This window comes from Panthera leo, chromosome B2 (genome assembly GCF_018350215.1).
Source record: "Panthera leo isolate Ple1 chromosome B2, P.leo_Ple1_pat1.1, whole genome shotgun sequence".
Taxonomy (NCBI): domain Eukaryota; kingdom Metazoa; phylum Chordata; class Mammalia; order Carnivora; family Felidae; genus Panthera; species Panthera leo.
In genome coordinates, this window is record NC_056683.1 from 16,540,693 (window position 1) to 16,555,493 (window position 14,801).

The 14,801-nt window shown below is 43.2% G+C and overlaps 1 protein-coding gene across 6 annotated transcripts in view; it reads right to left on the reverse strand.

Annotated features, from left to right (window-relative positions):
• Positions 1 to 14,801, reverse strand: part of HIVEP1 (HIVEP zinc finger 1) — a 148,731-nt gene that overhangs the window by 28,617 nt on the left and 105,313 nt on the right. For all 6 annotated transcript variants that reach the window (XM_042937891.1, XM_042937886.1, XM_042937889.1 and 3 more), the window contains 3 exons: positions 5,766 to 11,719; positions 2,324 to 2,457; positions 1,433 to 1,608 (listed from right to left, as the gene is read on the reverse strand). In XM_042937891.1, coding sequence (XP_042793825.1) covers positions 1,433 to 1,608; positions 2,324 to 2,457; positions 5,766 to 11,719 — 6,264 coding nt within the window. The remainder of the gene's footprint in view (positions 1 to 1,432; positions 1,609 to 2,323; positions 2,458 to 5,765; positions 11,720 to 14,801) is intronic.

Here is a 14,801-nt window from a genome sequence, read left to right on the forward strand (position 1 = left end):
CTTGGTAATCTTTTATGAGTTACATTGGCCCATTTCTGGTCTCCTGGCTGTGTACTGGAAATTCGTGGATGTTGTGTAATCACAGGATCAAAACCAGTGAAAGGGCAATAAACTGGGTTAAGAAATCATAGTACCTTCTCCTATCAAAGCCTGCACACAAGACCAGGAAAAGCATCCTGAAACCCACCCTCCATTTCCAGAACGTGAATCCACAGACCAGAGGACTACAGACAGTGAACCTCTCAACTGTTCATGATGTCCCAAAGCTATTCAAAAATATTCAAGGCTAGCTGAAGAACAATTCTGTTGTTGTTATTTCTATCATTCTTGCTTCGGGTACTCCCGGCATCTAAGGAGAGCTAATGTGAATGTTTAGTTGCTATGTATCTAACTCTCCTTAAACGCCAAAAAATTCTAGCCAAATAACGTAGTAAATTTTGCTGATGAGTTGATCAATCTCTAAAACAAAAACCCTGAAGGCAGCCAATATAATCAGAAAAAAGTGAATGTTCACTCAAAGGGAATAAAGTTTCTGTAAAAAAATTGTCAATTAAATATTTTTTACAGATACTACACTTTCAGACAGAGAATTTTAGGATGACATTGTTTTCTTTTAGAGAGATTCTTATTTTTAAAAGGTAGGTAGGAAATTGAAGTCTCAAGTAACAAATTTTTATGTAATGATCCGTGAGCAAGGAGCCTAATGGAGAAAGTGGGCATTATTTTTTAAGTAGTGTTCTCATTATATGTAGCAGGGAATCTGGAGAGGGTAAAATTACCTTAACTATAATAAAGACTTGCAATTTAAATAAAAACATATAAAGCATACAGAAAGAGTACTAAATATAATTTTAATGACTAGTTCTGAGTTCTATGCACATTAAATAGGACAACAGAAGTTTTCTGAAGCTGAAATGCAATAGAATTTGGGTAAAAACCAAAAAGCCTCATGGAAAAAAAAATGGCCTTTCATGCCTAAAATTAGATAATAAGACATGAACGCAGTCATTGTAAGTTTACTATAGTTATTATTTAAACTTTCACTTCAATCCTGTAGCATAGAAAGGAGTTTCCTTATCATCATGAAAATTTATTTTTCTTCTTCAGCTCCAAAGTATTTTTGAAATGTATTAGTCATCATGTTATGCAACTCTAATCTGGGGAGGGAAATAAAAAAGGGTAGTTGCTCCTTTTAAAATGTTGTATTTATTATCTATATTGTGAAAGTATATAATTAAAAAAAAAACCTTTTTCTTCCTTTCCCTGAGAGGTCTAGAGACATATAAAGAGACAAGGCTACCGTGTTGACAAGATGTTATTTCTATCAGTCTATTCAAGCTACTGCATCCTTGGTCATAGAGTGTCAAGGTGGATCTTGGCTCTACTAACTCAATGCATATCAAAAGGACCACCGAACAATGCCATTTCATACCTTTCGTCTTAAAGGAGAAGTTACAGTAAGTGCAGTGGTAGGGGCGGACATCTGTATGGGTCCGTATGTGTTTCTTTAACATACTAGGTTTCTTACAACGTATTCCACATTCTTCACAAATGTACTTTCCTCTTCCCCTGCCTCGGACATATACATACTCTTCATTTGATTTATATCTAATTTAAAGAAAAAAAATAGGGAGATTGGATACTAGGTCTTTGAGAAAATATCGATGATTAGAATTCAGCTTACAAAATACAAGAAGTCACAATTTTTACACCCAATCAATACAAATTTTATGCACATGTAAGTAACAATATTCCAGTTTTTCGCATCAACATTTAATATGCAAATAGCTAATTCTGATCAAACCACCTTACTCGTTACCAGGTTTAATTTTAGAACAGAACTCCCTCTTTCTCAGCCACTGGCTCCAAAGTTTTCTTTGTTATTAAATTCAATTACAGCAACTCTAAAAGTACTGAAATTTCTCTTGGCTTCACTAGAGCTACAATCAGCTTTTACAATGTGTTTTTCTCATAACCGAAAACACAGAGACATCCAATACGCAGTGAATTTGTCTCTCTTCGAGCACATTTCCCACGGAGCTCCTTATTGTAAATCAACGTGAAACCCAGAGTTTACTCTGAAAATAGTTCTTAGTTGCCTCCTAGGACCTATGATGTTTCCTAAATATTTTCTTGATCAAAATGGATTTATTTAACATGACATCTAACATATATTTTGCCATGAAGATTCTGTTAATAAGCTGAGAAACCTTGTAACATTTATATAAAATTGGCACTGGTTAAGTCTTCATTCACATGAAAGCAAATGTACATTTAAAAAGTAAGTTTAAATGTACATTTAGAAAGTAAAATTTGTACTTGCCCTCCATCAAATATTTTAATTCTTCTTGGTTCACTTTTGATTAAGGAATTTTCTTTATCTTGCTCACTGTTAATTTCAGAGGCATCTTTATTGCTGAATTCAACTACTGTGGACTTTTGATTACCTAATGCTCTCTGAAAGGAAAAAAAAAAAAAGAGAAACTAATTTAATAAAACTGAAAACACAAACATGCTAACGTTTCACTTGGAAATTAAAACATGGCAGAGTACCGTACGCGTAGTTAACTTAATGGAATGCATTTCAAGGAAATAACATGTTTAAAGGTCATTTGCTCTCTCCCCTCCCCTATCTTTAACCTATCTGTCTGCACCACTGCGAACTGATAAACCCTATGTTGTTTTAAGATCCCACCACAGTCTCCTGACCAATCACTCACACTACACTTTATTTCTAAAAACGAGCTTTATTCTTCCGAGATGGGAAAGCGCCAGTTACCCCGTTTGGTATAATAATGTCTCCTACTCCTAAGAACGTGACCAATTCCCTGCGACGTCGGTGGACTGCAACTGTGCACTTCTGTTCAAGCAAAAGTCCGTTTGCCAACATTCTCCCCTTCTCCTATCATTTTAAACCATAATTCTGTTTCCCTGCCGTATCTTCTCAAAAGTTCCTGAATACCGATCACTGTGACATACAGGCAGGTCAGAAGTCAGGCTGTGGACTGATAATAATTAAGTGTCTGGAAAACGGTAACACACATCAACATGGCGAGCGCTGTGTGCTTCTCCTATGGAAACACTACAGTGACACCACCTTAGGATTTCACAAGCGTCCCCCTCCTCAGCCCCTACCATTCTCACATATCCTGCGGTGCCAGCAGCACAGGATCCAGTGTGGAAGGACACTCTCAGGGTGAAGTCACTTGTCCAAGGTCAAGCTTAATAGCAAAGGCTCAAACTCCAGTCCTCTGGCCAAATCCAAAGTGAGGCACAACTTTTCTGATCAAGGGGCCTCTTTGTCACAAACCCTTAAAAACCACATCCCCAAGCAGATGGCTCCGCACTGAGATGACCTGATTCTAGCAAATGAGAGAGTGTGCGCCATGGTCAGAGGGCCCGCGCAGCCTCAGAAGGTGCACCCTGGGGAGCTCAGGAAGGCAGTGCGAGGAGGTAATGACACTGACCCTAGCAGACAGGAAGGCATCGGTCTCCTCTTGTCCTAGCAAACACACCAGGTGTCCCCACAATCTGGAATGCATACGCACACTACTCCTTGACTTTATACCGTTAACGCTAATCCTGCTTTTTACCTTCTTTGCAACACCAAATTCCCATTTCTCTTTGGCTCACTTTCCTACCATCGAATCTGGCTTCTGTTCACCAATTACCAACAAGCCAAATGCCCAAATCCTTGTCCCTTCCTTAGTCTTTATACGCTTGGCCACCTGTGCAGTTTATGTTGTTGACCCCTTGCTTCTCTTAGAGACCCTTCCATTTCAGCACCTTTCTTTTCCATTCTCCATTGTAAGTACGTTAACGTCTGGGTTGTGAGTCAACCCAGTACCCAGGCCTCCACAGCCACCTGCCCACGTCCCCAACACTCCAGCGATATTGGGACCGCTCGGTCCAGGAACCACGTTAGTCTCCATCTTTATGTGACCTTGATTTGACCTCTCTGTCTGAGTATCTTTCCATGAAATTTCCTCCTTGATCTATGTGATACCACTTTCTCCTGGTCCTCCTCTTTCCTTGATGAACAACCTCTCTCAGTTTCCCGTATGGACTTTCTTCATCCATTCAACCCTTTAAGTAGTGGTGAATCCCAAATCCATTCTGAGATCTTCTGTCCTTCCTCCCGCTCTGAGCAAGCTCATTAACTACCCCCATGCACCAAGGAATCCCGACACCTTCCACCAGGAGTCCTCGCCTAGCTCCAAATCTAAGTACACATTTCCAGAGGCATTTCTACCAAGGCACTTGATGCTGAAGGAGAACCACTTTTCCAGAGGAGCTTTGGGAATATTCCAGAAACTCTGTCTAAATTCTCATGATCAGGTCTCATCTTCCAAGATTCTGATTTTAGTAGGTCTAGAGTAAAGCCGGGTCATTTAAAAATTAAATTCTGAATGGTTGCCCGCACCCTCCTTTGTTGAAAAAGTATCAATGGCTCGCCACCAGTGTGCATATTTTTTTGGTTTTTATCTATATTTCCAACTTGGAAGCATGTCAGTGTTTCAAACTTACCCCTTCTAGCCACCCATGGCAGACTCCTCAGGATTCTTTAAAATGAACTAAGTTCTTTATCATGTCCATGTCATGTCAGCAGACTATTAAAATTTCTCATTGTTTTTATCTGAAACAAAAATCCCTACATTTTTTTTTTAAGACTCAGCTAAAATATCACCACTTTGGGAATTTCGTCCCTGTATCCATACCTCTTTAACCTACCGGCAAATTTAGAGACTTCCTTCTTGGTAAGTATGTGTATGTATGTGTGTGTGTGTGTGTGTGTGTGTGTGTGTCTATATATATATGTGTGTGTGTGTGTGTGTATATATATATATATATATGTATGTATATATATGTGTATGTATGTATATGTATGTATATGTATGTGTGTGTCTATATATATGTATGTATATATGTGTGTATATATATATATATATACATATATATATATATACATGTATATATATAGACACACATATCATAGGTCTATGAACCTATATTGTATGCTCATGAACCTGTAGAGGTCACGGACTTAATCTATAATTCTTAATGTCAGGAGTCCACCATGATCCCCTTACCTATTTATTTATTCTCACTTAAATGATTTTTCCCATTTTATAAAGCCAACAACTCTAGTAAGACTGATTACACAAATAACTCCAAATTACAGTTTTATGACCCTATTCTATACATCTTGACCAAATCAACTTAATTATATCAAGTGTATGAGTCAGCTATTCTGTGAGTCTTCTCTCTGGCACTAAGATGATTCTAACACCGGGTGGGAGTTGGGACTAGCATGGCCAGGGGAGGCTAGTCAGGTGTACAAAGACAAGTATGAATGGCTCTCTGCTTATATTTCAAAATGAAATGTAACAGTCTTTGATTACTCACACCTCTATTCCCCTGCACCAGCAGGGACAAAACACAGACATAATCTCCTTTCACTTAATACAAGAGAAAGATGAAAGTTAAACCGTGATGATCTGTATGTACCATTACGTAAGGACTTAAACATTCAGCTCAGGGCAAGTTATTTCCAAAATGTCTCAAGACAGAATCACCGAAGGATTCCATGTAACCCTTATCAGTCTAACTCGCGGGGTAAACTTCTCATCCTTTCGTCTGGGTGACTTTATACTTACACAGCACAATTTGTCATTCGAAATTAAGATACACTTTTCAATTAAAACATTTAAAGGCATCAAGACATCGCACAAACTATTTGCGAAGATAAATGATATGTCAAGTACCTTGCTTAAGTTGCTCTTCCACTTGCTTGAATAGACCAATAAATCTGATTTGGAATGGGTAGTTATTGCTTGACAATATAGTGATTTTCCAGTCTTCTGTTTTGAATTAAGGAGAGAAAGGGCAACTTTTGTAGGCAACCCAAGTGGGTTTGGATTACTGGCACTAACTGTCCAATCAGTATAGGCTGAAGTTTTCTGGTCATTCTGAGGCAAATGCAATGCCTTCTGCTTTAGTAGGTAACACCATGTAAAGTTGGTTGAGGTCTTCAGGCTGGGGAAAGGCAGCTGCTGTGCACCTCCCGCATCAGACACTAAAAGTGTGGCTTGACTTTGGTCTTGGATGCTCTCTTTGTCACGTTGAGTTCTAACCCCTGGAGACTTCCTTTCTTGGTTACCGTCTACACGTTCCAAAGGAGAAATGTGAATGTCTTCTGCAGGGACAGGTGAATTTCTCACTGTAAGAGTGAGCGACGTGGAGGACTTGATGTTTTCAAACTCCTGTAGTTCGATTATAGGTTCTGTAACTACAGACTTAGAGTGTTCGGATGACAAATCATCAGCTGGTAGGACATCTGTCAGACTAACAGCCTCGCTACTAATTTCAGGTTGAGAGAAAACATCCTGTTCTGACAGCACACCATCAAGAGGCTCCGTAGTACAAACCTGCCTCACTAAAATAGGTTTCTTCTGTTTATTAACTTCACTAGGTCTTGAACTCCCTGGTTCAAAGGGTCTGATCTCTGTTGTACAAATAGCCCCATTCTCATCTTTAGCACGCTTCTGGTGCTTTTCCATGGCAATGTCTAAACTGTTTGCTGGGGAAAGCATCCTTTTACTTGAAGCCGAAGATTCTTGCTGGGGGGAAAGCCTACCAACAGACGTTTTCTGGGTTACGGGCAAAGGTTCTGATGGAGGGAGAGTCTGACCCATCTCTGAAAAAACATCTTCACAGACAGGTTCTGCCTCTGGGTTTGACATAGCATTCTGGTGATCTGTCTGCAATTTTGGCACGGAATTTTGTTCCTCGCTGATTGGCACCATGCTACAATTAGCCTGGCAAATTGGCTGGTTGGACAGGTCTTGGGTCACCAGGATTTGTGGCAGAGGAGTGACCGTGGCAAAACAGTACGCTGGAACGTTACCCTGCAGATGCACGGGCAATGCAAACGACGTCGGCACGTTCTGCGCCTGCCCACCTAGCTTCAGTGGTGGTGGAACACATGAACTGGACATGGCATCTATCAATTTGGTTGGTAACGCTAACGAAGTCCCGCGATGGTCAGCAGCCCCACCTGGATCCGAGAGAACTTGCTTTGGCAAAGAAAGTACAGGATTGGAAGCGCAAGACTGGCTTGAAGTGAAAACCTGACAATGAAGTTGGTACTTGGGAGCAAAGCAACCTTTACTTTTAGAAGCCACACATAAACTGGGATTTGCATCCGGCTGAACACTCTGCATAGACACTTGCAGAGACGTCTGTGTGTTTGGGTGGCTATGGGGGGTGTGGACTGGACTTAACACGTTGATACCGAAAAGCTGTTGAACGGGGAAGATGTTAGTAGAGCCGGAACTGGAGGTTTCCGTTCGCTGATCCTTAACTTGAGTCTGGCAGTGCAGAGCGTTTGCAGGAAACTCGGCTAAAGATGCATTCGTGAGCTGAGGGCCTGGAAACGGTGCTGTGTTCACACTCGCAAGAGCGATTGTTTGGAAAGATGGTGGGTTGCCGGGAGACACACGAGTATCTGGGGCTAGGTTTAAAGATATCTGCCGCATCAGTGGGCCCCTCCTTCTTTCTAAGAGAGGCACGTGCCCGGTGACCCCCATGCCCGAAGGGGACGTCAGGGGCTGCGATTCAACGGGTGGTGTTGTCTGGGGTGGAGTTATGCTTCCACAGTCAAACGATTTACTTCTGAAATCGGAGACCTCCATCGACGTTTGCACGCAGCTAATGTGTTCTGAAGCGGTGCGCCTCATTTCTCGGTGAGTTCCAGGAACGTTCAGTGTATTCGAGCCAGCTGGAATCATGAGAAACTCTGCTCTGTTTAGAAAATCCATTTTGGGGGAAGCCTCCGTTTTAGAAACCTCCTCAACGTCCAATGAAGCTGAGAAACTCGAAGTGTGAGATAAACTACTCTCCCTACTTAGGCTCCTGGACAGAGTGGAGTCGAAACTCGATTCTGTGGACGAGTGCTCCATCTCGGCAAGACGGAGCCTCTTCTTTTTGGGTGGCAGCTTCTCGGTTGGCAACTTTGACAAGGTTTCACTACGCTGAGGCCAACTGAACTTCTCTGACTTTTCCTGATCATAGCCTTGGGCTTCGAGGTCCCGATCTGGCTCTTCGGTGACCAGAATTTCTGGGACTTGGATGTTGTGCTGCCGAACGAGTCGGGAGGGCTGTCCCAACACATGTCGTTCACTTGGACTCTTCCTGGGACCGTCCTGAAGTTCTGCTCTCAGAGCATCTGATGACAGCGCAGGCTGGTGAGGGTGAGACGTGTTCTGGGGAGGGCGCCCTTCTTCTGGGGAAATTCCCATCACTTTCAGAGATCCGGGCTTCACTGTCCTGTTCAGCTCCTGGAAGGAGACTGGGGAACCTCTTTCAAAAGACTCAAGCTTGTCGAATGAATTGGGTCTGCTCAGCGAGTTTGTATGCTGAATGACGGAGATTCCAGTTCCGTGCCTCTTCGGCTCCGTCTTGTCCTGGGCAGCTGAACTTATGTGTTGCTCCATGATGGTAGACAGCTTGGGATCCATGGTCTGGTCGGGACCTCTGGCCGCCAGCTGGATTTGGGAGGCCTGCAGCTGTATCTTTCTATGCTGGTCACTTGTTATTGCAACGTTATGCTTAGACAAAGTGGAAGCAGGGCCCAGAGAATTCTGGAACTGGAGGCCTTCGGAGCTTTTCGGGGACGCCCCCCTTTCATTTTGCTGAAGTTCATCATCATCTCCGACACTCTTCATCTTCCTCCGTTTTCTGATCTGAGGTGTCTGCTCCCACACCCCTGCAGGGCCCGCAACCCGGTAGTGCAGAATCTGAGGCTGTGTACTACCAGCAGGCACGGGGCTGTGTTCAGGTTCCCTCACGGCCACCTTTGTTTTTGGTCCATGTAACTCTGAACAGTAAAATTTCTTATGGTTTTCAAAATTCTCCAGTTTTCTATACCTGTTTCTGCAGGTTTCACACTCAAACATTGTCCCTCGCCCTTGATGGGACTTCTTTTTCTCCAAATGTGAGCCTGGGGCCAAGGACTTGCCCCTTGCCGGCCCAGTGTCACTGGCCGCACCGCATCCTGGATAGCTCTCGTCCAGGGACTGTCCAGCACCGAGAAGGTGGTTTTCATTTGCTGAAGAGTCTTCTACTGCTGACTGTCTGACAAGGGTCCGCGGATGTGCACTCTGGGGCACGGCAGTGTTAGGGCCTGACACAAAGACGTCATCGTAGAAAGCGCCGATTTTGTCATCAAATGACTGACTTCCTCTCAGAGGGTGAGGGGGCGGGATGACGCTCGCAGGTACTGCTGAATAACCTGTGGTAGGCATGGAGTTACTTCTCGTAATGGGCAAGCAGTCAAGGGAAGGTACAGACAGAAGGAAGACTTGCTTCGATTTCTCGGTAGGGGTGAAAGGGGACTTTGGTATATCCGAGCTGGAGCTTGTTCTCCGTCCCATTGGTTTCAAATCGAACTGGAAAGAATCTTTAAATATGTATGACTTGGGAGAGTCGATACTTCCTCGCCTCGAGAGAGAGGTTCTCCGTGGCTTTACGCTATCCAGCTGCTTATCGTCAACCAAGGCTTCGTTGTCTGAGATCAGCTTTGATATCCGCTCCTCAAGTGTTTTCGTCGCCAAGGGTGGGCGCATCTGACCCGGTAGAAGCAATGCTTTTTCACTTGTTGACAGAGCAGAAGGCGCTGGTGTACTGATCCGAGGTGCAGAGGGCCCATTATTCTTACTTAAGTCTTGGTCCGTGGTGGGCAACGTTTTGGCAAAGGGAGTCGGCGGACTCGCGGTCTGGTCGGCACTTTCCGAACGTGAAAAGTAACCAGAATCCGTACTTCCTAAACTCCGAGGACTCAGAAGTTTTCCTTGCTGCTCTTGGGAGCAATCGGTAGCCTGCTGCCTTTGCAGCTGGGCATGTCCTGTCCCCACGTGAGGCTCCTGTTTCCCTTCTGGCTGACTCCCGTCCCCTTTCTGACGGGACTTCTCGTCAGTCTCGAGGGAGGATGTCCAGGCTGAGTGGGACAGGACATTGGTTCCCTGAAGGTCCTTCGGTGTCTGTGCACTAGACAGTTCAGGCTTGGAATCCGGGAGCTTTGGGCTGTCGACTCTTAAAGGGGACACACCGACAGGGTGGACCACGACTTTTGGTAACTCTGGCACAGCCTGTGATTCTGAAGATTTGTCCTGTAGTGGAAAGTCACCTACCACATGGTCTGGATTGCTTGGAATGGAACTTGATTTTGGTAACGCTTCAGAATGGGACATCATTTTCATTATCTGCACAGGCTGCGGGTCCATGGAGACCGGGTCGTTCTGTCTTTCCTCAGCAGCCCCCTCCTCATCGCTCTCCCCACTGTCTTCTACGTCCGATTGGATGCTAAGTGCTTTGGGGGACTCCTGTGACAAGAACAAACCACCAGCATCTGGTTGCAAGACAAGACCCAGTTTGATAGTATGTGCATGGGACTTTTTGTGCTTGTACAGATTGCTTTTAGTCTTAAATGAAAATCCACAGGTCACACAGGGATAGGGTCGCTCTCCAGTATGAGAGCGGATGTGCTTCAAAAGCACGCTAGGCTTTGCACAAGCTCTATTGCAATACTCACAAATGTATTTTCCTTGTTTTTTTGGCTTCTGATCTTTCAGAAGAAGATTGCACATTTGCTCCACGCTGTGGTTAACGACAGAGGCGACAGGAGCTGAATTATAAATTGGCGTGGGGGCTGACGGTGTCGAATGGGCTGGACTCACGGACATCGGTGAAGCAGAATCCATTTGCTGGTTTTGAGGAGTAACCTGAGTTCTACTGGAAGGCGGAGTCAGACCCACAGATGACGTCGCTGCCATATGATAAACCTGTTCAAGTTTGGCATTCTCTTGATTTTGCAGATTCACCAGGGACCTTGGGAAACCTGAACGTGCTGGAAGCGGCTGATTTTGTTGGTGAGGCTGAGAAACGAAGTGTTCGTGTTGGTTACACGGGTGAGACACTGACTGAACTGTGGCTGGCTCACTCTTCTGAGTTGCAGACACGTGCACGGTGTACGAGGGACAAGGAGAAGGCTGCGATTCAGAAACAGATTCTTGGGAAGTCTGAGTTGGGGCGTCCGGTGAGCTGCTGTTTAACTGAGAAGGGGGTTGTACAGTTTTATTTGGTCTCAGTTTTTCTACCTTAACTGCACAAGATGAGCCCTTTTGCGACAAGGTGCTCAGCTCTGGCTCCATTGCCTTCAGTAAGACATCAAATGCGGTGTTTGTGTAAGAGGAGGCGGGACTACGAGTGGAGGAGATACATTCACTGCGGTCAGTCCTGGTTTTACTCGACAAAGATCGAGAGTCACATTTTGCATCCGGGAAGCCCGACCTGCTGGGGTCAGAGCCTGCCGATCCCCATCGGCGCAGTTCAGATGGGTGCTGCAGAAACACGGGCTTCTTCGGGGACACAGAATCTTCGGATTTGGAGGCTTCAGCGACTACCCCAGGTGTTTCTCCATTGTGTTTGGCAAACTGCTTCCCATTTTTCACGGGGCTAGGATTCTGCTTCTTGTGAGACTCCGGCGCGCTCTGAAGAACAGCAAAAGCAGGCTCGTCTGTATTTTGTTTATGTTTTGCCTGAAGGGGACTCCTCAGTGGGGATTTTGGTATTTTTTTCAGGTGGTTCTCAGCTACAATCTTTTTTCGTTTCACACCTTTAAGTGATTCTGAAGTTGCTTTAATACCAGCCTCTAAGATTTCTGTTAAAAAAAAAAAAAAAAAAGAAAAAGTTAAAAAGTCAGTTGGTAAGACGGCCGACATGCCAACCACGCATATATATATTTTTTTAAATGAGGATTACAATCACGAGGGCGTTACGACAACTAAAGAAGGTAGTTTACGGAAAGCCCGCTGTGGATAAAACTGTATTTTGATATCTTGGCATTTGCAAGAATGCTGGCAATCAAAAGCTACTGGAACAATCGTGCAGAGACCTTAGTGTCCATTTCCGGAATGCTTTGTTCCTCCCGGGACCCCCAGCTCACCAGCGTCCTAGAACCTGATCTTTCAAAACTACGTTATTCTCCCGCTTCACAGTGACAGCTGAGGACTCAGTCTATCCAACAGTCTGAGACACCTGCTGCACAAAGAAGAAAACTCAACCTTTTAATGCGGGGTATTTGACGGTCTCGTCACAATTTAGTATCTTTTGTTTTTATTTATTTTTTATTAGACGGAGAGGCAGAGTGAGCAAGGGGGGGCAGAGGGAGAGGGAGAGAATCCCAAGCAGGCTCCACGCTTAGCATGGAGCCCAATGCAGGGCTCGATTCCACAACGCTGGGATCATGATCTGAGCTGAAATCAAGAGTTGGATGCTCAACAGACTGAGCCACCCAGGCGCCCCACATTTAGTACCTTCTCGAGAAAACTTCTCAGCAAGTTTTAAAGTAAGAGGATTCCAAAACATGCAATAGTGCCATTTTTGTGAGGAAAAAAAAAAGCTAGTATACAATAATTTTTGGAGCAAACATATCTCAGACGCTTCTGAGATATTAAGGTTGGTAGACTCATAAAGAACTACTATTGCAGTAATTGTATCAGTGAACAAAAACTATGAAAGTAAAAACATCTCCCTTATTTGTGGTTCTCCATCAACACAATTTAAAAAGTCATAATGTTGTAATGGCCCTTAGTTTTAAAAAAAATCGCCATTTTAACGGAACAAAACATCCAATGGCTAGGTTTCTTTGTCATTAGTGACAGGTAGATGGAAGGCAGGTGGACAGGTAGGTAGAGCTAACTGTGGGAGACAAGACAGGAAGCTACCTTCATTTCTGGCTGTGTTGGGAGGAAATCCGTGTTTAACTGGCCGCAGCCACCCACAACCTCCATCAACTATGACGTTTGTGAGCAGTAAATACCTGCCATGATTTCATTTGTTTCCATTTGTTGGACTCTTGGGCACACAGACAAAAACTTATTCAAGCTCCTCTTATTTATTTGTAGAAAAGTCAAATACTCAAATTCCTGGTTATTTTCAAACAGCTGTTGCAACGGACGTATTTGAAATTCATATCAGACCAAATGCCTATGCCATAATAACCACTGGAGATAAAAAATTTACATAAAATAAAAAAAAAAATACCCTAGTCCTCTTGTGATGATTGGTTTATGTGCTGTGATAGATTAAGTTAATGAAAAAACACAGGACTAACACGCTAATGATACGTTTATCCACCATAATCAGAAGAGCAAAAATTTAAAAAAGGGGAGGGTCCCTCATGACTAAAATGCTTGAACTAAGAAAAACAGAAATATAAGTATCAGGTTTGTTGATACGAAATGATGTTGAGCAAATCTTTTTTATGTTTTGATCTACTCATTTACAGAATGTTTCCCACTGTTTTTCCCTTTTCAAGATAAACGCAATAAACTGAATGTCATATGTTGTGTCTACGAGGCTAATGGACACCATGAAAAACGCGAATCATCATCTAGGATGAGTAGTTTCCCCAGTCACTTCCAAAAGGCTTGGAGTTGGTTGTAGGAAAGGTGAAAGCCACCAGGCTGTCAAAATACATATAAAGACACAGAGGGGGGCGCCTGGGTGGCTTAGTTGGTTAAGCCTCTGATTCCATTTCAGCTCAGGTCATGATCTCATGGTTCTGGGGTGGATCCCCATGTCAGAATCCCTGCTTGGGATTCTCTCTACCCCTCCTCTGCTCTCCCTCACTTTCAAAAATGAACGTTAAAAAAGACTGTATGTATGTGTATACACACACACACACACACACACACACACACACACCCATGCCAAGCCCCTTCCAGAACCTACGGAACCAGTGGCTTAGTTGGGTAGATAGGCTTATTTTGTTATGTTTTACGTGGTTTTTGGAATAAGCTTTTATGTTTAGATAGTTATTTGTAAAAAAAAAAAATGAAATAATGTCTTACACTTCAAAAAAAAAAAAAAAAAAAAAAAAGCAAAAATTCAACCCACGAGCAGAAACACCCGGAAATACCACATTAAGTTTTAAAGGGATTCTATAAGCCATCCTATGTATGTTTTAAACAGAAAGGGTAAAATTTAACTTTGTACTTAAAATGAAGCTGAGTGAAAATAAAGGAAAAACCGCCCTTAAATCTGTATTTCTTTATGGAGACACCACTTTCCTAAAAATTCTTCTGAAGTTAAGAATTTGGACAACCGTATTTTAAATAGATATTCTGAACTGCAAGCTTCAATTTTAGACAATTCAGCTCCCTTTTGTCAGTGTCTAACATTTACATTCTATTTGCATAGTTGTTGACTCTTGGTCTCTCTGAATTTTAACACTTACTTGGTGCTAATGCATCAATTCTTTCTTTCAAAATGTTGCAACCTCTTTTGCTTTGTGGCAGGAGCCTGGAGCCAGCCTGGCTGATGGCCTCCCCTCCTTGGCATGACTTGCCTTTCTTCTGTTTGTCTGTCTGCAAAATTCTTTTACTTCTGAAATCTGTTAACTGCGAGTCAGCTCAGAGTTTGTTACTACACAAACTTTAAGTCTTTCCCCCTAGAACACAGCGTCCTTCTCCATGAGGAGACGCGTTTTGCTTCTTCCAGAAAACTTTTCTTTTTTTGCATCTTCAAGTAGATCTACCTTCTGGCCAATGTTTTCTTTGGGGTGGGCTCCTTTATGGACACTAATTATCTTTATGCTGCACCATGTTTACGAGGATTTAAATTGCTTCCACCTTTTTGGGTTTTTCTTGCCTTTCGCTTTCTCTAGAACTATCTAACGCTTTTCCCTATGTCAGTCGCTCAATTTTCAGCTATTAAATTCCTTACTGTTTCAAATGTCT